This window comes from Gracilinanus agilis, chromosome 1 (genome assembly GCF_016433145.1).
Source record: "Gracilinanus agilis isolate LMUSP501 chromosome 1, AgileGrace, whole genome shotgun sequence".
Lineage (NCBI taxonomy): Eukaryota > Metazoa > Chordata > Mammalia > Didelphimorphia > Didelphidae > Gracilinanus > Gracilinanus agilis.
The window spans coordinates 12,179,481-12,203,401 of record NC_058130.1 but is presented as its reverse complement, the minus strand read 5'-3'; the positions used below and the strand labels follow the sequence as shown (position 1 = coordinate 12,203,401).

Here is a 23,921-nt window from a genome sequence, read left to right as displayed (position 1 = left end):
TCTCTCTCTCTCTCTCTCTCTCTCTCTCTCTCTCTCTCTCTCTCTCTCTCTCTCTCTCTCATCTTCTCCCTCTCCCAGCTGCCAGGCTCCCCTTTCCCCTGCCAAGCCTCTCCCCACTGTCTCGCCGCCCCCTCTCTCCAGGGTTCCATTTGTGCTCCGCACCATCCCACCACATGTTTTGTATTGCACACACCCTGTTCAAGGCTCTTCTCCAAATCTTCTGGTGTTTTGTTTTCCAGAGGGGATCAGATGGGGTTGGGGGGGGGGGTTGCATCATTCTATGATCCAGGACTCCAAGACAGGTTTGAGGGCTAACTTGATGTCTCTCTGATTCCTCTTTTATATCAAAACCTTTCTTAGTTTCAGACTTTAACTCAACCTCGCTTTGCCTGTTTCTTTAAGGCAATCCCTTCTCTCTACTTTCAGGAATAATATCTCTTCTTTTCTTCACCGACTGATCATTTCTGCTTTTTTTTATTCTTCCTTTTGAAAGATGTTGCTTTCACTCTGTCATTTTTAAATTTTTATTGTATTTTTAAACCCTCACCTTCCATCTTAGGATCAATACTATGTATTGGTTCCAAGGCAGAAGAGTGGTAAGAGCTAGGCAGTGGGGCTTAGGTGACTTGGCCAGGGTCACACAAGCTAGGAAGTGTCGAGGTCAGATTTGAACCTCCTCTCTCCAGGCCTGGCTCTGAGTCCACTGAGCCACCTAGCTGTCCCCTCTGTGGTGTTTATAAAGAAGAATTTGTTGTCTACTAGAAGGCTCCTCCTCTTCTGAGGATGTTGTTGAAAGCACTCTTGCATTGTGGCAAACTTCTCCAGTTACTCACAAGTCCAATTTTCATTCTCTTTCTACATGATCATTTATCATGTATCTGTTGTGTACACAATGTTGTACTAGACACTAGTTGTCTGATCTGGGCAAAATCAGTGAATATCTCTGAACTTTAATTTCTTCTTCTGTACAATATTAACATCTCTGAGGTGCCTTCCAGCTCTAAATCTATAATCCTATGAATGATGGGATTGATTGTGTGACCTTAGGCAAGTCACTTCTCTTTGGACTTCTTCTGCAATGTGGAGGCAGAGAGAGGTAAATGAAACAATCTTTGAGGTTCCCTCTTGCTGTCTGATATTTCAGTGGATTTCAGGTATTCCCTCCACCACTGGGAAACTCAGCTCATCCATCCCCTTGGAATCTTAGCCACGTCCTTTAGGAAGCCGCCCAAAGACAATAAAACCCTCCATCTAGATCTCTTAACATTTTGTGGATGGCAACATCCTATTAAGCTCACTTGTGTATGGCATCTTAGGGATGGACCTTAGAAAAGTCACCCAGTCCAACTCCTCCATTTTTACAGATAAACTCAGAGAGACCCAGAGGATGGAAATGACTTATTCCAGGTCATCAGGAGCCCAGGTGGTATTTGAAGCAGGTCCCGTCGCTCTAAATCCTGTGGTGTCCTTTCCACTGTAGCCAACTTTCTTCCGGTCATTATTCCTCCTTGTGTGTCAGTGGCCAGCTCACCCTCTTCCCCCATCACACATGCATTTTCTAATGTCATTCAAGTCGCCTCTTGCATGGATAGCATCGGTTAGAAATTCGCCATTGCTTATTCCAATGGTCGCTCTTAGGAGACGGATCTACTTTGGGTTTTCTCTCCCCAGTGACTAGACCAGTGCTGGCACACAGCTGATGCTTCATAAGCATCTGTTTATTGATCAGCTGCTCAATATCGAGAGAGGCATAAAATGGGAAGACTTATGCTGATGAGAGATGATTTCCCACTATGGTGGGGAAGTCCTGGGCAGAGTACAAATGAAAGGAGGATTCACCCTAGATGGCGAGCTCCTCAAGGTGCTCTGTCTGGGGATGTCATTACAGCAGCTGCATCAAGTCCCAGAACACACCTGGAGAAGATAAAAAGGGGCCCATTGAAACCATCAGTCAATTCATGTCACCCCACCTAAAACAAGTGATCAGCAGCTATGCCTTCATACATTTATTAGGTGACAATCCATATCTAGGTGTGAAAAAAGCCCTTGAAGCCTCCCGATATATGGCTTTTTGGAATGCTGAAGGCCTGTATAAAGTCCAAGAGCTACGAAGATTTGAGTGACAAGCGAATTCTGGAATTCTCATCTTCTCATCCATGTCCTAAGAGGATTCCTCTCGCACCCTGACCAAAAACTAAAACTAAAACTAAAATCGATGGCAATGTTTGTATGATAAATCAGGCTCAGAGTGGACAAAAAATCAAAACTCTACAATGTATTCAGTAGGGGAAACAAAAAAATTAGAGCTAAGGCCCATTTGAGGAGAACATATTTATGACTCCAGCAAAAGGATATCTAGCCTCAATGAGTTACTCCTTTGCTTATGTCCTATAAACTTGAGTTCACTTTCCCTTAAATACTCTCTATGTACATGTGGGATTATAGGGGAGTATTTATACAAGTTTTCATATAATACATTCTTAATAAATACCCCTTTTAAGATTAATTACATCTATCTGACTAATCGATGACAGCTGATAATGATGGGAAACATCATACTAGTGGGGGCTCATGAGTTTTATGGCATTAGAAAGACAACTTCCAACACCTCCGGTTTAACCCTCCATTCCTAAGGGGTCATATTCTGGAGACCCACTCGTCAGGGAGAGTGAGGTTGGGGCAAATGTCCTATTTGATACAATCTACTTAAACCTTTATTATGTGGAATAAATTGAATAAAAAGAAAGTGTCAGAGCCAAAGTTGAAACCCAGCTCCCTCCTGCCTCCAACTCTAGTGGCTTGCCCACTGAACCTCCTATCTCTTGAAGATGAATAATATTTGAACTAGATTTTGAAAGATGACTATAAGCAGATAGGAAGGAAGTGGATGGAATTTCCCTATTTCCAACAGCAAAAGCAGAGGTATAGAACCTGGAATGATGGATGCCCAAAAGGAACTCACAACTGAAGGCGAGAGATGATACGTAGAAGTAGACGGGAAAGCATGTGGGAGGGAAAAGGAAACCGGGGGGTACCCAGAGGAGGGGCATCTCGTTCTGTGGAATTGAAACCAGGCAGGGCAGCAGATATAAAGTGGAGCAGTTACAGAGCACCCTGGAATAGGTATTACATAAAATTTAAATAAGATGACAGCTGTCCTCAGAGAGCATGCAGTATATAAAAGTACTAACCAGCATTCCTAGGTCTTACTCTCTAGTTGCTGTATCGGATAAGCAAATGAGAGATAGGAGGCAGTGTCACTCAGCAGATAGAAACTGAGCTTACCTCCTGACTTGGTCTGATATCTCTGAGATTTGGGGTAAAACATATGACACTAGTGGGCCTCAGTTGCCTTATCTGTAAAATGAGGGGATTGGATTCCATGATTCTTAAATGAATGAGCCTATGATTGACGTCTCGAGAGCTAGCTATTTATTATTGACTTCAGTCGAAGTGTAGAATCTATAGTGCCTGGATCACTTTCCATATTTCCAGGTTCTATGCCTCCGTTTATGTTGTTGGAAATCATGAAATCTCAACCTCTTTAATCCTACCTACTTGAATCCTAGTCATCTTTCAACATCTAGTTCAAATATTATCCTTCTGCGAGAAATAGAAGGCTCCGTGGGCGAGCCATTGGATGGGGAGGCAGAAGGGAGCTGGGTTTCAACCTTGCCACCTGCTAGCTTTGTGATCTTTGGCAAATCCCTTCATGGTTTCAGCCTCAGTTTCTTTATCTGTAAAATGGAACTGATAAGAAGTCACAGGGTTGTTATGGGGGATGAATGAGACAGTGGATGTAAAGTGCTTTACAAGTCTTTATGCCACAGGTAAATATCAGCTGGTTTGAAATCCTGCCTGTGGTACAAAATTAAATACTGAAAAAAGTGTTCTTATAGCTGTCAATAGTCCTCTCCCACTGAGCTTGGCATGAGAGCCAGGCCTTCTCCTTGGCCATCTATGGATTCACAATTTGGAAGGCAGTCTAGATTTCTTAGCTTAGAAATCCATGCTGTTCGCCACACTTGGTCAGTGTGGACTTCTCCTTCCTTGAAGAGGTCGTCGTGGACAAGGATGACCAATTGACGAAGTGGGCTTTACAGGCGTCTAAAAGAGAAGGCTGGCACCGTTAATTAATTACCAGCCTGTTTGACTAAGGAACTTTGCAGCATGAACTCGGAGGGTTGCTCCTCCTTCCAGAGTCCTATAGAAATTCAGGATGCAAGAAATTCCTCAGCTGTCTACACTTGGCGTGCCATCCTAGATTCTAAACGATCTGGTTAGCTGAAGCCGTAAAAGCTAATGATGTTTGTGCCTGCTGTCCTTTAGGTTTATGTGGCTGTTGCTTGGGAAAATGAACACTTTTTATGGCTTTATTCTTTGGGATTCAACATGTCAGCTTTTGATTTTCTTAGCGGAATTGTAGGCTACAAGAGTGAACTGTGCGTTTAAAATTTGGATTGTGCCAAGAAGCCAAATGTTTGAAGCAGACGGCAATGAAACCCGACGGATATTTATTATCTGCCCAGCATGTGCCAGTTGCCATACCAGGAACTGGGAATACAAAGACAGAAATTAAGCAATCCCTGTCCTCGAGGAGCAACAAAGTTATCGAACTTCTTTTGTATATCCTTATGCAGGAGGTCTTGAAATTAGCAGTGCCGTTGGAGACCATTAAAGGTTAAAATGGCGCTGGGAGTTTCAGGACCCCTCGTATGGGCACGCATCATTTCACACAGTTAAACTGCAGGCTCCTTGAAGACAGGAACTTCTGGTCTTTGTCTCCCCAGCAGTTAGCATAGTATAGGGCACACAGGAGGTGCTTCATAAATGCTCGGTGATTGATCAAGATATCGTTGGTGTTTGGCCTCGTTCCTGGCACATGGCGGGTATTTAACAAATACTCAGTATTGATATACGAATTTATGTGAACAGAAATTAGGGAATAAGCTTATAATTGATGGACCCAGTTGGAGAGAGCACAAGTCACAGTGAAACAAGAGGGACTTTTACTTGGCAATACCTGGGGTCCCTTTGGAGCAGGGGGGGTTGGAGGGTGATTTGTAGAGAAAAGATTTGGGTCTGGGGATCTTTGGGTCTTGAGGATTTTGAGCCTGCCCTGGGATCTGGCTGTCATGGTGGGTGGGTGACTGCAGGAGTCAGCCTGGCACTACTAGCCGACTCCAGACCCCAGACTGTGCTTCACCCTCATATCCCACCCAGCTCTTCCCCAGGTCATGTTGCCATCTGCCTCCCCCCTTACATATCATCAATAAGGGCCCTTGCCAGGACCTTGGTCACATGAGCTCATTTATAGGTTATTAGAAAGAAACAGAGCCCATCTCAGAACTCTTGGCAACCTCCGGGAACAAGCCTTTCGCAGAGAGTGGTGCTTCCTCAAAGAGTCACTTCTAGCCACAACCCTTCAAGAGCTTTCATCTTCTTCCCACTTGAAGAAAAGAGATGGACAAACCCCCCACTTCCTCACTGACCATGTGACTCCTTGCTCATGTTTGCACCCAGGCATCCTGCAATCTCAATTTGACATCTTTGTTACTGGAGTTAGTCATACACTGTCCTCTGTGATGGCTTACCAGCCAGGAATATCTTGAATAGAGGTGTGGGAGAGAAAATCGGAGTCATCTCTCCCCCATTCTAGGATCTCACTACATTTTTGGCAGTATGCCAGATCATAAGTTGCCCTTGACTTAAGTGGTCTTGGAAAGCGGCTTGAGAATCAGAAAGCTTAAGGGAGTTGCCCATAGTCATGGAGCTAGTAAGTAGGAGAAGTCGGATTTGAACTCAGATTTTCCTTACCCCAAATCCAGTGCTCTATTTGTCATACTATATTAATCCTCTCCCAATAAAATGAAATAAATCTTGAGAGATAATGGATAGATAGATGATGGATGGATGGATGGATAAATGGGTGATGTGTGGATAGCTAGAAAGGTGATAGATAAATAGACAGGATAGATGATAGACGATGGATAGGTAGATGGTAGATAAATAGATTGATAGATAGATGATGGATGGATGGATAGACCAGTTGTCTAAACTTGAGATTTTACTGCCTTAGGGAGCTTCTGGTGATGAAACTCCCACTACCAAGGGATATTGGAACCTTCTCTGCCTCTGACGGTCTTAGAAAATTCCATGGGACACTGAGAGGCTGCAATGACTTACCCAGGATCTTCTATCCAGGGTCTTCTATCCCAGTCTTGCTGACTTTGGGGTTAACCATTAGACCATGCTATCTCTCATCTATAAATTAAATGAAAAGAACCTTGAGAAGGAATGAATGCTAATAACTGAGTGTGAGGGCAGGAGGGATTTAAAAAAAAAAAAAAAGACCTGATGCCAGAATGGGTACTGAGCTGTATTTTCAATAAGGGAAACTAAAGATTCTTGGAAATGGCAGTGATGAGAGAAGGAACTTCAAGCACGGACACTTATTTGTCTGTGACCAATTCTTTTCACCAGTCCATAGGGTTTAAGTATTAGAGAGGCATTTACTAGCCATGCCATTCTTAACTGATTTCCTCCTCCAACCCAAATGTAATTAATTTGTCCATTGACCAAGAGTAACTAGAGCCTTCTTTGTGAGTACAGTCACTAATAATGGCCCACTTCTAGTTCTTACTCCGATCAATCCTATCCAAATAATTATGTGTTAAGCACCTACTATGTACTGAGGACTATGTTAGCTTCTGGAGCCACAAAGACAACTTAACCCAATATTTCTTCCCTCAGGGAGCTTGCTTTCTACAAGAACATGTAGACAAATAAATAAATGTCCTTGTGATCTTGTCCTTGAAAAAGACAAAGACATGGATAATGAAGGAGACCAGGCAGAGGAGAATTGCTATAAGATGTGGTCTCTGAGATGAATATTGGAAGAGGGAGAAATTCAAAGAAGTCAAAGAAAAGAGAGAATATACCTTGGGGAAAAGGCTCCAAAGAGCAAGTCCTCGGAATAGCAAGAGGGCCAATTTGGTGAAATCAGAGGACACGAAAAAGAATATTATGACATAAACCTAGAAAGGTACATTAGAGCCAGATTGTGAAGGGCTTTCAGATGGCAAGAAGAGGCATTTGTATTTTTGCTTAGAGGAGTCTAGGAAGACTCTTGAGAAAGAGAGGAGCATAGTCATGGGTCTTGGATGATTGTTTTGACAGCTGTGTAAAGATTGGACAGGTGATAGAAAAGACTGGCAACTGGAAAACCAATATGGAGGCTCTTGCCAAAGTTCTAGCAGGGTGGTGATGAGTGCCTGGCACATAGTAGGGGACTTAATAAATAAACATTTATTGGGTAAGGGTATTGGATATCATGAGTGTGTATGACTGTGAAGTAGGGATCTTTTTCTTTCAGACTGTTGACACTGGTTGCGTTGTTTCACTCTTTTTTCAAAATTTAAATTTATTTGTTTATATCCCAATGCCTAGCACATAGTAGGTGCTTAATAAATCATTGTTGATTGAGTGATTTATGTGTCAGATTTTCTTCCCAATGAGATAAACTTCCTTCACATTTCCTTTCTGCTTTGCTATTTTCTCCACGAATCAGCCCAACTTTGGAGTTCATCTCCCACAGAATTCATTGTGCCCATGATAGAGACACTCAAGACTGTGCTGGAGCCAGCTCTTACCTCCTCCACTAGCCATTTGTTAATTTTTCAGTGTTAGTCTTTATTCTTCAGAAATGAACAAACACTACAAGGAAAGCCTTAATTTATCATTTTGTTGCTTGTCTGGACTGAAAAAAAAGTGATGGAGAAAATATTAAGAATGCAGATTAAACTTGGAAGTGCGTCATGCATACCATTGTCCCCTGGAGAGCCAGCAGTTAACACTTACCAGCACACCCCTGGAGACACTCCACCAGTCTTCACTTGCCAGGCATTATCTGTGTTTCCCATCCTTTGCCTAGAGACACAGACCATTTCACCTATCCTCTGCTCGGAGGCAAACAATGTCAGTAGAAGTGCTCAGAAAGAGTTCTGATTTCACTGTCAGGGAAGAAATGGAGGAGAAAATCTGATAGGAGAAAGTGTAATTACAATTGTACGGCATTATCTCTATATCCCTTAGCAACAAATCTTATTTTTCCCCTTATTTAAACCACATTCATGAAGGTTCCATTGTTAACTTGATCCAGATGACTGATCAAAGCCGCGTTCCTTCTTGCCACCTTGCTAAAATCTTTCTAAAGGCAGTTGGAATATTATAGTTTTATGGCTACATATTGCCATTAAGCTATTGAGTATATTATGGGCCAATCAAAGATTTTCCTTTCATTTCAAGAGCCTCTCGGATAAGCCCCTCAGAAATATCGAAAGAGAAGGAATGGCTGACACCTTTCCCCAGCTGTTACTCATAAGCAGATCAGCCTGAGCTCTCCGTTCTTGGTTTGGGGAGCTGACCGAGGCCCCAGCAGGCTTGGGGATACATGGCTCCAGGAGAGTTTGTATGAGAACAGACCCAGGACCTTTAGCAGAGTTCCATGTTCAACAGGAGTAAGCTGCCTTCCTTACTAAGCTCTTCGCTGACTGACCCGGGACTTCCTGGGGTGAGGAGCTCCTGGTAGGACGCTGCCTGCACAGGTACGCACCTGCTTTATACACTTCAGCCTTCCAGAGTTATTTGGAGCCACCGAGAGGTTTAGAAATTTTCCCAGGTTACACCAGTGTGTGTCTGAAGCCAGATCTCCCTGGATTCCAGGGCAGCCCTTTACCCCTCCTCTATGCAGCATTTCCTCTCAGGCTATGTTAGTGATGCTGAAGGAAAGGGTGGTCCCTGTGTGGTCTGCCCTAGTCAGGTCATCTCTGGAGTCCTTCGGTTCTTGGCTTACCCTTTTAGTAGGAAAGGCATTGGGCAAGCCACAGTATGCACAGAGGAGGGAGACTCTCATGGTGGAAGGCTTCAAAATCAGCCCCATATGAAGAAAGGTTCAAGGACCTGGAGATATTTAGGCTAGAGAATAGAAGTCTTGAGAGACAGTGGGAAATACGATAGCTGACCTCAAATATTTGAAGAACTGTTATGTGGAAAAGGGATTAGGTATATTTTGTTTGGCTCTGGAGAACAGAATTAGGGCTGGTGGGGTAGAAGTTACCGAGGACGACTTCAGCTCAATCTAAGGAAGAATTTCATAACAATTAGAACTGTCCAAAAGGGAAAGAGACTGCTTTGGGAGGGAGGGAGGGAAGGAGGGAGGCTGGAGGTCTTGAATCAGGGATTGATCTAATCACCAATGGCCAAGGATGTGGTTCAGAAAGGTAACAGCCTACTGGAGAGAGAACTCGATTTGGAGTTAAGAAGACTTAGGTTCAAATCCTGCATCAGATACTATCTGGATGGGACTCTACCTATCTGAGATGTCATCTCTTCGTTTATAACATGGGAAGGATGATAAACCAAAATCACAAGTTTGCTGGGAGAACTAAGAAGAAAAAGACAAAATTCTAATGAAGCAAGAATTCTGGGAGATAGAGATGAGAAAAGAGAACATCCCAGCTTTGAGGCACAGCTTGTTCAAAGGCAAGAGAGAAAGGGTCATGTTCAGGAGACTAATTTGTCCATTTGGGCTGAAAAATAGTGACTGACCAGGAGTCATGAGGAAAGAGTACCATTTTGAGGAATAAATCAAGCTTTGAGCCATATCAGACTTATTCAAAATCAGACAAAAATTTAGAAATATTCCTTCTCTTTAAGATAGAGCCAATGGCTACATAATACTCCAGCATTCCAAAACAATTGTGACCTCATCAATGAAGACATTCCCTCCCTCTAGTGGTATAAGTAATAGCCCATCCCAGCCTGTCCATCCCATAGGACTCACTCATGTTCACTTTCCACTTGGCTTTTTACCTGGACTTCACCACAGTCTCCAGAAATTCATCTTCCCAGAAAATCAAATCCACTCTGAAAATCACATTTCGTCAGTATTCCCTATCCTTAGTGGAGAAGGTGGAGAGTGGACAGCTGAGACGTCCTCCCAGATCTTCTTTTTTAAATTTTATTTTTTATTTTGGTTAATTTAGAAAATGTTTCTGTGGTTACATGATTCATGTTCTTTCCCTCTCCTCCCACCCCCTCCCATAGCCAATGCACAGTTCCACTGGGTTTTACACATGTCATTTATCAAGACCTATTTCCATATTATTGATAATTGAACTAGGGTGATCGTTTAGAGACTTCATCCACAATCTTTTTCCCGTTGGGCCATGTGATCAAGAAGTTGTTTTTCTTCTGTGTTTCTATTTCCACAGTTCTTCCTCTGAATATGGATAGTATTCTTTCTATAAGTCCCTCAGAGTTGTACTGGATCATTGGGTTGCTGCTACTAGAGAAGTCCATTACATTCAATTGTGCCAAAGTGTACCCATCTCTGTGTATAAGGTTCTCCTGGTTCTGCTCCTTTCACTCTGTATCAATTCTTGGAGGTTGTTCCAGTTCACATGGAATTCCTCCAGTTATGATTCCTTTTAGCAAAATAGTATTCCATCACCAACAGATACCACAATTTATTTAGCCATTCCCCAATCAAATGGCATACCCTCATCTTCCAATTTTTTGCCATCACATAGAGCACAGCTATGGATATTTTTGTACAAATCTTTTTCCTTATTAGCTCTTTGGGGTATAAACCCAGCAGTGGTGTGGCTGGATCAAAAGGCAGGCCCCTTTAAAGCCCTTTGGGCATAGTTCCAAATTGCCATCCTAAATGGTTAGATCAATTCACAACTCCACCAGGAATGCATTAATATCTCTATTTTGCCACATCCCTTTCAACATTCATTACTTTCTTTTGCTGTCTTGTTAGCCAGTCTGCTAGGTGTGAAGTGGCACCTCAGAGTTGTTTTGATTTGCATTTCTCTAATTATAAGAGATTTAGAGCATTTTTTCATGTGCTTATTGATAGTTTTGATTTCTTTATCTGACAATTGCCTGTTCATGTCCCTTACCCATTTATTGGGGAATGGCTTGATTTTTTTGTACAATTGATTTAGCTCCTTATGTATTTGAGTAATTAGACCTCTGTCAAAGGTTTTTGTTTTAAAGATTTTTTTTCCCAATTTGTTGCTTCCCTTCTAATTTTGTTGGATTGGTTTTGTTTGTACAAACCCTTTTTAATTTAATGTAATCAAAATTATTTATTATACATTTTGTAATTTTTTCCATCTCTTGCTTAGTCTTGAAATCTTTCTTTTCCCAAAGATCTGACAGGTATATTATTCTGTGTTCACCTAATTTACTTATAGTTTCCCTCTTTATATTCAAGTCATTCACGCATTCTGAATTTATCTTGATGTAGGGTGTGAGATGTTGATCTAGACCCAATCTCTCTCATACTGTTTTCCAATTTTCCCAGCAGTTTTTGTCAATTAGTGGGTTTTGTCCCAAAAGCTGGGCTCTTTGGGTTTATCATAGACTATCTTGCTGAGGTCATATACCCCAAGTCTATTCCACTGATCCTCCCTTCTGTCTCTTTACTAGTAACAAATTGTTTTGATGATCGCTGCTTTATAGTATAATTTTAGATCTGGTACTGCCAGGCCCCCATCCTTCACATTTTTTTCCATTATTTCCCTTGATATTCTTGATTTTTTTTTGTTCTTCCAAATGAACTTCGTTATAGTTTTTTCTAATTCAGTAGAAAAGTTTCTTGGTAGTTTGATAGGTATAGCGCTAAATAAGTAAAGTAATTTGGGTAGAATGGCCATTTTTATTATGTTAGCTTATCCTGCCCATGAGAAATTATTGTTTTTCCAATTGTTTAGATCTAGGTTCAATTGTGTGGAAAGTGTTTTATAGTTTTGTTCATATAATTCCTATGTTTGTCTTGGAAGACAGATTCCTAAGTATTTTATATTGTCTAGGGTGTTTTTAAATGGTGTTTCTCTTTCTACCTCTTACTGCTGTGATGTGTTGGAAATATATAGAAATGCTGTCAATTTATGTGCATTTATTTTGTATCCTGCCACTTTGCTAAAATTGTTGATTATTTCCACTAGCTTCTTAGTTGATTCTCTAGGATTTTTTAAGTACGCCATCATATCATCTGCAAAGAGTGATACATTGGTCTCCTCATTGCCTGTTTTAATACCTTCAATTTCTTTTTCTTCTCTAATCGCTGCTGCTAGTGTTTCTAGTACCATGTTAAATAATAAATAATTCACCCTTCCTTTTCAACTTCTTTTCATGTGATCTTGCTTGCTTATAATGGCATCTCTAGCATTTACCCAGTGCCTGGTACATAGTAAACATTTAATAAATATTCTATCTACAGCCCCCACCCCTTTCTGTCTGTCCCTCTGTCTCTGTTTCTCTGTCTGTTTCTTTGTCTCTCTCTGTGTCTATCTGTCTGTCTCTCTTCTAATACTTCCCACACAGATTAGTTGAGAAGCCAAGGTTGTTTACCCTGGAGAAGAGTAGTGGCTATATTCAAGTATTTTAATTCCTATCAGGTGGAAGAAGGATTAGACCTTCTCTGCCCATTTCAGGAGAACAGAACCAGGAATGTGTGTGTGTGTGTGTGTGTGTGTGTGTTTACATGTATAAAATTTGGCTTGGAATGTTATTGTTATCCCTATTTTATAGTAATGAGTAAATTTGCCCAGACTCGTATCTCTAGTAAGTGTCTGAAGCAGGATTCAAACTCAGATCTTTTGGATGTGACAGCCAACAATCCATTGTGCCATCTAGCTTCCTGATTGGAGCTTGGTGTCAGGAAAACAACAACAAATGGAAAACACAAACCTTCTCCACAATGCAAGTTGTCCCAGCCCCTTGAGCGTCGCTGTCCTCTCACCAGCTACCTGTTGGGTATAATATAGCAGAGAATTCTTGATCCGCTCCAAGTTGGACACGTCCCTGGAGATCCTTCAAAGGTCTCTATGAGTCTTTGAAGCTTTAGTCTGAATGGCCAACAGGCTCACGGTGTCCCTGGTCCTCGTGATGACTGGACAAATGTCTGGAATCACACAGCCAGTAAGTTCGGTGGGGCTGTTGGATCCAGAATGTTGATGTCTTCATGGACATCGATTGTCATTGAAGTTTGGAGAAATGACTCTCTTTCTCAGCTGAGGACAGTCTCTATTCTCAACACATTGGGGAACCGAAACGACTTGGGGGGGGGTGTAGCAGGACTAACTGTTTTCCCAGCAGTTTTTGTCAATTAGTGGGTTTTTGTCCCAAAAGCTGGGCTCTTTGGGTTTATCATAGACTATCTTGCTGAGGTCATATACCCCAAGTCTATTCCACTGATCCTCCCTTCTGTCTCTTTACTAGTAACAAATTGTTTTGATGATCACTGCTTTATAGTATAATTTTAGATCTGGTACTGCCAGGCCCCCTTCCTTCACATTTTTTTTTCCATTATTTCCCTTGATATTCTTGATTTTTTTTGTTCTTCCAAATGAACACGAGGTCCGTATACAATGACGTTTTGATAGACGTGCTTTTCATACCAGCCAAGAACTGGGAACAGAGCAGATCCATCAACCTGGGAATGGCCACGTAGTCATAAAATCTGACTTTACTGTAAGAAATGATGGCTAGCTGGCTATGGAGAAGCATGGGAAGATTTATCAGATGAAGTGAGCAGAATCATGGGTAACACTATACAAACTGATGACAATATTATCAACAGAAAGTGTAGCCACAAAACTTATTCTGTGCAATGATCAGGTCCAAGTTTGGCCCCCAAATAGATATCTCTCCCCATTTTTTGAAGAGAAAGGAGGATGCAGTGTATATAACATCAGATTTCGTTCAGGATAATGTTTAATTTTGCTGAACTTCCCCCCCTTTTTTTTACCTTTTGTTATTAGAAGAGACGGTTCTCTGAGGAAAGGGGGGTGTGGTGGTGGTACCACGGGAAGCGCAGGTGATGTAAAGACAAAAGACATCGATGACAATTTATCTCATGAAAAGTTGGCAGAGGATGCTCAACTTAAAACTTCTCGAAATTGATTCGAAGAGAGTGACTAAGCAAGCAAAGCTATTCATACAGGGGAGAAATAATACCCTCTTTCCCATCAGGATGTGGCTGTCACCATTTTTCGGAGCCCCGTAAAGACGAGATGAATTAAAAGGGTCGAGCCCAGCAGCTAGAACTGTCATTTTTCATCTCGGTTTCACACTCTCCAAGTCCAGCACAGACTAATCAAAGGAGCCCCCTTTAGTAACAATCAGCCCGTCTACATTTCACCCCGATTGCTTATTCACAGGGAAGAAGTGGTTTATTTATATTTCAGCACCAAATTGGGAAGATGACATCATTCATTTACAGTCCTTAGCCCATGACACGGCTAATCTCTCACACCTCATTAGGGGAGACACTTCAGGATGGCCCAGAGCATCTTGTTTAACTGGCGCATTCTTTTATGGAACAGAGTTCAAAGGTAGGGAACTTCAGGCTGTTCCTGAGGAAAAACAATAATCTCATCAACCATCGGGAGCTTCCCCAAAGGATAACGGCATGGCGATGTTTACAATAACTGCGTTATTATTTGTTCATTTGTTCTCCATCGTTCATTCTTTGGAGAGTTCTTTCGTCTCCCGGCCAAAGTAGATCTCATTCTTCTCCGCACACTCCCCTGGATGTGCATCTGTTGCTAAAAGGACCAATTACAGGCTGATTTCTTCACCATTCAGAAACACAGGCTCCTGACAATACTGGGCGCGTAGGTGTGAAAAATGAATTTCAGAAACCCACGTTCAAGGTTAGGTCAGAAAGGGGGGAAGGAGATTTGTCCTTTGTCTGCCACAGACAGCTCCAATAGGCCTGCACTTTCTCAGCAGAAATAACTCGTCCACTGGGTCTTCTGACACTTCAAGTGGACAAGGGGTGGATGGAAATACCATCGACTGCCAAAAATCTTTTTATTTCATTTTTAATGTTTTCTCTGTTTTTATTGCTTTAATATTCACAAGGCAATTTTATCATTTTTTTAACATCTACCCTGGGACCTCTCAAATATTGTACATGTTTTAAAGCATCGAATGAGTAAATAGTGGGACCTCTCTGGGTGGATAAGGCTGGAAAGGAAGGTGTTTTCAAAACTTGGCAGGATGTAAGGAATAAAAATGGTTAGGAATATTTCCACCTGCCTCACTAGATGAATTCTTTTTTGTTTTTTTTAAACCCTCACCTTCTGTCTTAGAATCCATACTGTGTATTGGCTCCAAGGCAGAAGAGTGGTAAGGGTAGGCAATGGGGGTCAAGTGACTTGACCAGGGTCATCCAGCTAGGAAATGTCTGAGACCAGATTTGAACCCAGGACCTCCTATCTCTAGGCCTGGCTCTCCATCCATGGAGCCACCCACTGGATGAATTCTGGGAGATAACATAAATGAGAAGGAAAATCTAGTATATGTGCATACCTGTGGTTGGGACCAGTGAGATCCTATGAATCAGACACTCTCTTACTTTGCCCTAGGGTGGTATTTCTGCCTCTGTGCCTCAGTTGTCCCAAAGTAAAAATGGATCAGAGTTGGACAGTTACAGTTCTTGAGTTCTTGGACTAAGCCCATTAGCCTGTGAGCTCCTTGAGGGCAGGCACTCTCCTTTGCCTTCCTTTGTTCCTAGGGCTTGACACATTGTGGGAACTGCATCAGTGTTTACTGACTCACTGAGTCTGCTCTATATATGGGGAAACTTTTCAAAGATTAGAGATCTCCAAGAAGGAAGACTTCCAGCAAGAGTGAGATATTCATGGTATGAGGGAGGGAGAATCAGAAGAAAGGAGAGAATTTGGAACTCAAACTTTTAAAAAATGAATGTTAAACAATCGGTTTTACATGTAATAAAATATTATTAAAGAGGGAAAAAAAACATATTCATTGAATGAGAATCCAGTGCCTCAATTGGGATAGTTGTGTTTCCATGTGATAACAAGACAACAACAGTAGCTAACCTTTCCCTAGCACCTCCTATGTGCCAATCCCTTTGCTAAATAGAAATATTATTTCTTCTAATCTTCACAAAAACCTTGAGAAACAGGTGCTGTGATCAGGCTCTTTTTTACAGATGAAGAAAATGAGGCACACAGGAGTGAAGACTTGCCCTGGTTCACAAGCATCTAGGGATGGATTTGAACTCGGGTCTTCCTGACTTCAAACTGGATCCACTGTGTCACATAGATGACCAGAAAAAAGATGAGGAAAAAGGAGAGAACAGGTCCTAGAACCATAAGAAAAAATTATCACTCAACACGGGAAAATGAGTTCAGGAAATGAAAAAGAGGGGGAAACCCTCAGCATTCTGAACTAATTTTTTGGATTAACTAAAGTCAAAGAGAAGACATTCAGAAATAAAAAAATGTATAATTAACAGAAGTAAGGTTAGAATTTTTATAAGGCATCCAATTCGATGTCGCGTCAATGACCAGCATTTACCAAGCACCGGCTACCTACGAGGTGACACGGAGTTAGGCTCTGGGGTTCCAAATATCAACAGAAAGAAAGAATCTCTGCCCTCACAGGAGCTTCCATTCCAAGGAGGGAGAACCATGCTTCAGAAGAAGATGGAAGCAGAGGAGGGAGACAGAGAGGAACGTAACTCACGCAGGGCTATGGACGACCAAGTGGAGCTAGACAGACAGACAGCCTCCAGTGGAATTCAGATGTGGCTGGCCCGAGTCTCCACTTTCCAATGGAATGTCTTCAAGGGACCAGACAGTAAGAAGGAGCCAGCAGTGTCAGACAGTCCTTGCTGTGTGTGAGGTCTAGTGGTTAGGTGGGCTTCCCAAGGAAAGACGTTTCTGGGTCATCGTAGGGGAATCGGGGGGTGTTGCTTAGAGAGAATATGTGGTAGGAAGAAGAGGAATGGTGATGAATAATACTTGAATAACAATTGCAAGTAATAATGGTGATAATAATAATAATAATAATAATAATAATAATAATAATAACAACTTTCAAGGAGGAAAAATGTTGGCCAAAACTAAAGCTCAGCATTAGACAGGGGTGTGTCCTAGAGAACAGAAGGATAACCATGATGTTAGAAAAAACTAGGTTCAATATTAGCCCCAGAAATGTGACCCTGAAGCTTCTCGGGACCTTGAGACACTAAGTTAAAGAAAAGGTGCTGGCCTGCATCGATAAAGAGAGTTTCCTCATCTGGGAGTTTTCCCCATTTCAAAGAAGTCTCGGACCTAATCCACACCCCAATGTTTGTTTAAAAAAAAAAGGTCTGTTGTCCCGAAAACAGGAACAAGAGAAAAATATAATGAAATGTAGTGGTGTGGAGGCACACAAAGAACATATTAGTTGATGCCAAAATGGCAAAAATGTCAGAATAAGAATGGGAAAAGCAAAAACTAAAGAAGGGAACTCAGTGGAATTTGAGGCTTTTGTCACTTCAGGAGCCAAGATAGAAGACAAAGCCCTGTTTCCTCACCTGTACAATGGGAACACTTTTAGCACCTACCTCTCAGGGTCACTGTGAAGATTGAATGAGACAATAGAGACAAAACACTTTGGAATCTTTAAAATCCCATATAAATATTAACTCCTTTTTTAAAAAATCAATGGATTCTTTTTCAAATAAAAATTAGGAAATTATCGTTCCATATTTCAAGAAATTGCATTAGAAAAGTTCTGAGGATTGTTAAGATGAAAGAAAAAAAGGTTATTGTCATGGAACCATGAAAATCAGGGGAAGTTGGGTGGCATCCCAAGGTGATCTGACCAGATGGATTATAATATCTGAAGGCAAACAATTTTATCTTGTCCACTCCCTTCATCATTAAATCACGTATGAATTTCAAGAATGTTGAATAACAAATACATTTTTCTTACATCACTAAATAGATATAGAAAGCTTGACTTGGAGTCAGAAAGACCCGAGTACGAGTCCAGCCTCAGGCACTTAATAGCTAAGCACTGAACTTCTTTCTGGTTCAGTTTTCTCATCTTCAAAATGAGGCTAATAATAGCATCAACCTCCCAGAGATATTGTGAAAGTCAACAGAGATAATATGTGTGAAGTCCTTCACCAGCCTTAAAGCGCTATAAACAAATATAAACATATATACAAACACACACACATATACACACACACACACACACACACATATATATATATATATGAAAGTGCTGTTTTATCGTTGTTGTTAATCCTCATTCCTCCATGGGTTTGGCAAACAGTTGAGTCTCACTTATCCCAAAAGGTAGGGTAGCAGAGTAGGTAAGGCATCTCAGAAGAGCAGAAAAGGATGGAATAATCATCTGCTTTGCCATTTGAATTATCAGAGGTGGATATCAAGGCAGCAACAACCTGGATTCCATGAATAAGGTCCTCATGGTACCCTTTGGGTGAAAACAAGAGGGGAGCAAGTTTCCCTTGACTGGAAATCAGCAGGCCCAAATGGATTTCAGGTTGGGTTGGGGTGGGTGAATGGATGAAGAAATACAGAACATCCCAGACATATTCCTACCTACTCAATAGGGAGGGGAACAAGAATAGGAACACACCATGGGATTCCATTGACATGGAACTCCTGAATGAGGAAATTCCCTCTCCATGCAAAGTGGCATCTACTCTCCATTGTATAGTCTTAGAAAATTGTCTAGAGAGCAGTGATTGGTCAAGTGACCTGCCAGGGGTCATACAGCAAGGATCTATGAGAGGCAAGACTTGATCTCAGGCCTTTCTGGCTCCAAGGGTTACTCTCTATCCCCTCTGCAATAGTATTTCTCAATAATGTAACAAAACAATATTAAATAAAATGGTACCAGTCATGAATAAATAGTGCAGAAGTGAGTGTGGTCATTCCAGAGAAACACATTTACACAGGAAAAAGGGAGTTGGGCTAGACTAAAACCACTAAAAAATGGATTGAGGTAACAGTAAAAATTAGGAACTGTATTTAATATTGTGTGTGTGTGTTTATGTAAGGGGAGAGAGAATGTCAGGCTAGGTGGTGTGTGTGTCTTTGTTGGTATGTAAAAATGGGGGAAGCGCGAGAGAAGGGGGAAATGTTTAAAAATTTTCTAATTAAAAAATCTGATAATTAAATCTTTAGATTCCATTAATGTTAAGAAAATAAAAACCATTCTCCAAAAGGGAAAAAAATGGCCACAATGTCCAATAATCAGAGAATTCCAAGTTAAAAATGAGTCATTAGATCATTAAACATTTATTAAGTACCGATGATGAGCCGGGCACTGGGGATGCTAAGAGACAGTCTGCTTTTGAGGAGCTCATCGTCCATCAGGGAGCTGCCAAGTCCATACCTTATTTCTGTGAAATGGGGCAAAGGAAACAAAATACTGAAAAATTCAGCGCTGGTGTCGCTGTGGTAAAATGGATGTGTTCAGGTGGTGGCGACTATTTTAGAAAGTGTATAGAATGATTCTTAAACAGTTCTGTAAATATTCCCACCCTATGATTCATCGGTACCACTGGTGGGACTGTATCCTCAGAAAGTTTTGGCAGGGAGAAATGATTTATTTGTACAAAAATATTCCTTAATGCTCCTCATTCGAATAGCCTAATGTAGCGGGGAAGAGGCAATTCAATTTAGCAGCCTAGAGGAAATGGCTACCATGAGCCAGGCACAGGCTTAGGCTTTCGGGTACCAAGACGGACCCAGCATCCCTCCTGCTCTCAGGGAGCTTTCAGTCCACCGCCCAGGGACGAAGCCGGCCAGAGCAATTTTCAGGTGAGAGGCAAGTGGAACAGAGATGCTGAAGATGACTGACTGAGAGAAATAGCAGAAGACTTAGAAGTATGGATAGGGAAGGAAGACAGAGGAGCCCAAAGAGAAATCACTGTCTGGCCCCCCAAATGAAGGAGCATCTCCAACGTCAACAGATCCCTGTTCAATAAGTCTATTACGTAAACGCTAGGAATCACTACTGAAATGTGCATCCTAACCCTTGCTCTGCAATACCCAGAAAAAGAATTCAAAAGTCACTAAGGGGGGCAGTTGGGGGGCTCAGTGGATAGAGCCAAGCCCAGAGATGAGAGGTCCTGGGTTCAAACTTCTTAGCTGTGTGATCCCTGGCAAGTGACTTAACCCACCTTGCCCAGCCTTTCCCACTCTTCTGCGATGTTTTGATTCCAAGATGGAAGTTAAGGGCTTAAAAAAAAAAATAGTGATTGCTTAAAAATAATTTAAAAAAAGATTATTACTGGGTTGTAGGAGGTGCCAGCAAATCAGTGAACGAGAGAAGTTTGTGGACAGATGTACACATACATCAGGCTCTTGATATGACTTATTTTCTGTTCATTGGACTTGGTTTATATATTTGAACATTTATCAGTGAATCTCGTCAATGAAAATGTCACCAAAATGTATTTTTTTTGAGGGAGTAGAGAGGGAAATTGGCTTTTTTTTTTTTTAAAGACTGAGGAGTCTTCAAGGTAAGACTGTATGTGACTCCTTGACTGGCGTGTTATTGGGGCTATCTTTGTAGAGGTGCAAATTGGACGAGAGCAGTGCTGCTTAGCCCCTCTGACAGTCCGAAGAAGCCTGTTGGCCCCTTTCTCAGAATAGTGATTTTCAATGCATAAAACAAAATGTGGAGGATTACAGAAGAATATCCTATTTAAGTCGTTATGGCGATGTTATGCAATTCAAGTGTGCGGCCCTCGCAGGAAGAAGCCCTCTGAGAGATGGTGTCTGTGCTTCCTTTCCTCTGAAATGCTGCCATTTTCTGAAAATGAAAAAGAATCACCCTTCCCAGCTTCCTCCCCTAAGTACCGAGAGGACAAAAGTGACATCTCGGGACCCTGGTTAGTGACAATAATGGATCCTGTGAAGGCCTCACATTATTTGAATTCGCACTGCACATTTCCATTGGGCTGGAACCAATTATCCTATTTTTACTTAATTATAACTTCAAAGAGTTTGAATTCAAAGACTTGCACCCACCGCCCAGGATCCATTATTCCCACTAAGCAGAACCTGGCGGTATCATGTGGTAAGAACTGTGATAGAGTAGGATGTAAATTTGTGACATCCCTTCCTTTTTATAGAGGCAACTAGGCTGATGCAGGGGATGGAGCAGGGGACCTGGCTGGAGTCAGAAAGACCTGAGGTCAAATCTGGCCTCAGAGAATTACTAGCTGTGTGCCCTTGGGCAAGTCACTTAACTGCTGCTTGCCTCAGTTTCCTCCATTGTAAAATGGAGGAAACACTAACAGCCACCTCCCAGGCTTGTTGTAAGGATCAAGTGAGATATCTGTAAAGTGTTTCACATAGTGCTTGGCGCAAAGTAGATGTTACAGAAGCATTAGTTATTATTGTGATTAACTTATTACTTTTACGTTATTATTACTATTAGAGCTCAAAGTGCTATCCAAATGGGAGTAATAAAATTGTTTTTTGTTGCTATCCACGATGGGGGAAGGTAGTTTCAAAAGAACAAGTTTCTGACCTGAATTCCTTTGAAATCATAACAGCTCATTGCCACATCTACTCCTCATTTGATGGTTGTTATGAGAAGTCACTGAACCTTCTTAAAATCCTGTGTGCCAGGGGCAGCTGGGTGGCTCAGTGGATGGAGAGTCAGGCCTAGAGACAGGAGGTCCTGGGTTCAAATCCAGCCTCAGACACTTCCCAGCTGTGTGACCCTGGGCAAGTCACTTGACCCCCATTGCCCACCCTGACCACTCTTCCACCAAGGAGCTAAATACACAGAAGTTAAGGGTTAAATTTTTTTTTTTTAATCCTGTGTTCCCCTGGCAGGGAACTCACTCCAAGGACAAATGGGTCCTTCTCTAGTTGGTGGCTCTGGACCCACCAATAAATAATTTTTCTCTGTGGAGTCTTTGTGGATCTCAACTCCTCATATTATCGGGGGTCTTGGAACACTTCTGAATAAATGGGCAGCGTGATCCACTCAGGCACATGCATCTGGGGCGGATATCCTTTCCAACGTCATGAAACGAGGCACAATTTCTTAGCTGGTCCCAGGATAAAAGATGAAGTTACACGTTAGAGAATCGCCCCACAGAACACCTGCTCTGACACAGAAGTCCTAGATAGAGGTCCGCCATGACAAACTCGTCTCCATTTTGCTTCTTTCTCTTTTCCCTTAATAAAAATACCTGCCTAGCGTGGTACTCCCATGATCCTAACAGCCAGAGGAAATCCAGATGGAAGGAACCTTTCTTGATTTGTCTCCGAAAGGTGCTCCAATGGCTGGCTATGACTTCGTCTCATTGGCTATTTGCTCCCCAGTGTGGTAGCATCCTCCTTGTGGCTTCCAACGCCTTGTCCGTCTCATTAGTTAATCCTTTTGGGGGCTCCTTGTTGTGCCTCCTTCTAGCATTCTAGAATCCCAAGTTCTGAGATTCGCTTCTGCTTGGGGCAGATTGTGAAATGTGGACTTTGGTACTGGAGCCCTGCTGGTTCTGGGGGGGATCCTTTTGTTTGTTTGATGAGATGAAAATATTCAAGAGGAGTCTTGTGAATGGATGGAATGTTCCAAAGAAAAGGGAATTTACAAATACAAATGCACTCCCTGAATTGGGCTCTCTTCCAATGGGTTTCAAAACATCCATAGGACTGTTTTCTTGCCTTGATTTCAATCTGACCTAAAGTCATAACTTGTGAATGGAGAACCAAAAGAATACCATAGATACTTTTGCTGTTGCCAAGACTGTTTCTGTAGTCTTCCCACGGCTGATAGAACTCTTCCCCCTTTCTGTTCCACACAGACCCAGAACAGAATGAAGTTGATGGCTGACAATTATGATGAAGACCATCACCATTACCATCACCATCACCACCATCACCATCACCGGTCTCCTGGGAGGTCCCAGCATTCCAACCACAGACCCTCTCCAGACCAGGTCAGTTACATCATCCCTTACCTTGAGCACCCCTTTTACCCTTTAGATATTTTAAGATAAAATAAATAATCCTTGAGAAATAATAAACAGCACAAAGTGATATGTTCTTTGAACTGAAACTAATAGCTTTGGTATTTATTTCCATCACTCAGAGAATCTAAATGTTTTTCTTTCTCTTTCCTCTTTGGGTTTTTGTCTTTTATTGTTTATATTATGCCCCCCCCACCTTTCTTCTTTTTCAAATTTGCCCCCCCCCCCGATTTTTGATCCTGTGTATGTCACTGACTTAATAGCTAAAAAGGAAGGGTCCTTTAAGATGTCCATTTTTCATTGAGTTTCCAGAAAAGGTACCTTTTTGAGAGTGTCCAAGAAAATTTCTCAGCAATACAATTAATTTTGGAGAAACCAGCAGGACCTTAAAAGAATAATGCTTGATTTTTAGCATACAGTGTCCAAGATTCTGATTTATTCATCCTGGACACCGTGACCTTGATTTTCAAAGCAAAGAGAACAAAACGTAACATTATAAAACACAATATCTACCAATAAAAACTTTCTTTTAAGAATAAAGCAAAAATAAAACCTCCCATCATGTTAAAAGCCTTTCAAATTTGCCCACAGAATGGGGCTTGCTTGTGTTCTTGTTTTTGTTTTGCAATTAGCCACATTCAAAGCAGAATGTTATCATACAAGGTCAAAAGAAAGTCAAACCAACAGAGAGACATGGCGGATGTTAGCCAACTTCACTTCACTCTCATTGCCTCATGCCAATGTATTGGACACAGCCAGAACAGAGTAAGAATGTCATTGTCTTTGGAGCCAGGAGACTTGGGTTCAAATTCCAGCTCTTCTATTTACTAGCCTTGTGACTTTGGACAAGTCTATGCTTTCCCAAGCCTCCATTTCCCTACTTTGTGAAATGGACGGTCCAGTCAAGTTGACTTTAAAGGTGCTTCCAGCTACAAAATCCTATAATTCCTTGAAACTGAGTTGTGTAGACAACACATATCCATGTATATGTATATTATATATTTATATTAACTTTTAAAAATCTAGTGTCATATTAATAACGCCCATTATTGCTAACTTGGGTCCATACCTGTCC

The 23,921-nt window shown here is 41.6% G+C and overlaps 1 protein-coding gene across 1 annotated transcript in view; it reads left to right on the top strand.

Moving 5' to 3' along the window:
• The window catches only part of ERC2 (ELKS/RAB6-interacting/CAST family member 2), a 743,930-nt gene extending 721,054 nt beyond the window's left edge, over positions 1-22,876 (top strand). Inside the window, exon 23 of the mRNA XM_044675466.1 lies at positions 22,682-22,876. Within this exon, the coding sequence (XP_044531401.1) occupies positions 22,682-22,876 (195 nt within the window). The remainder of the gene's footprint in view (positions 1-22,681) is intronic.
• Positions 22,877-23,921: the final 1,045 nt, after the last annotated feature.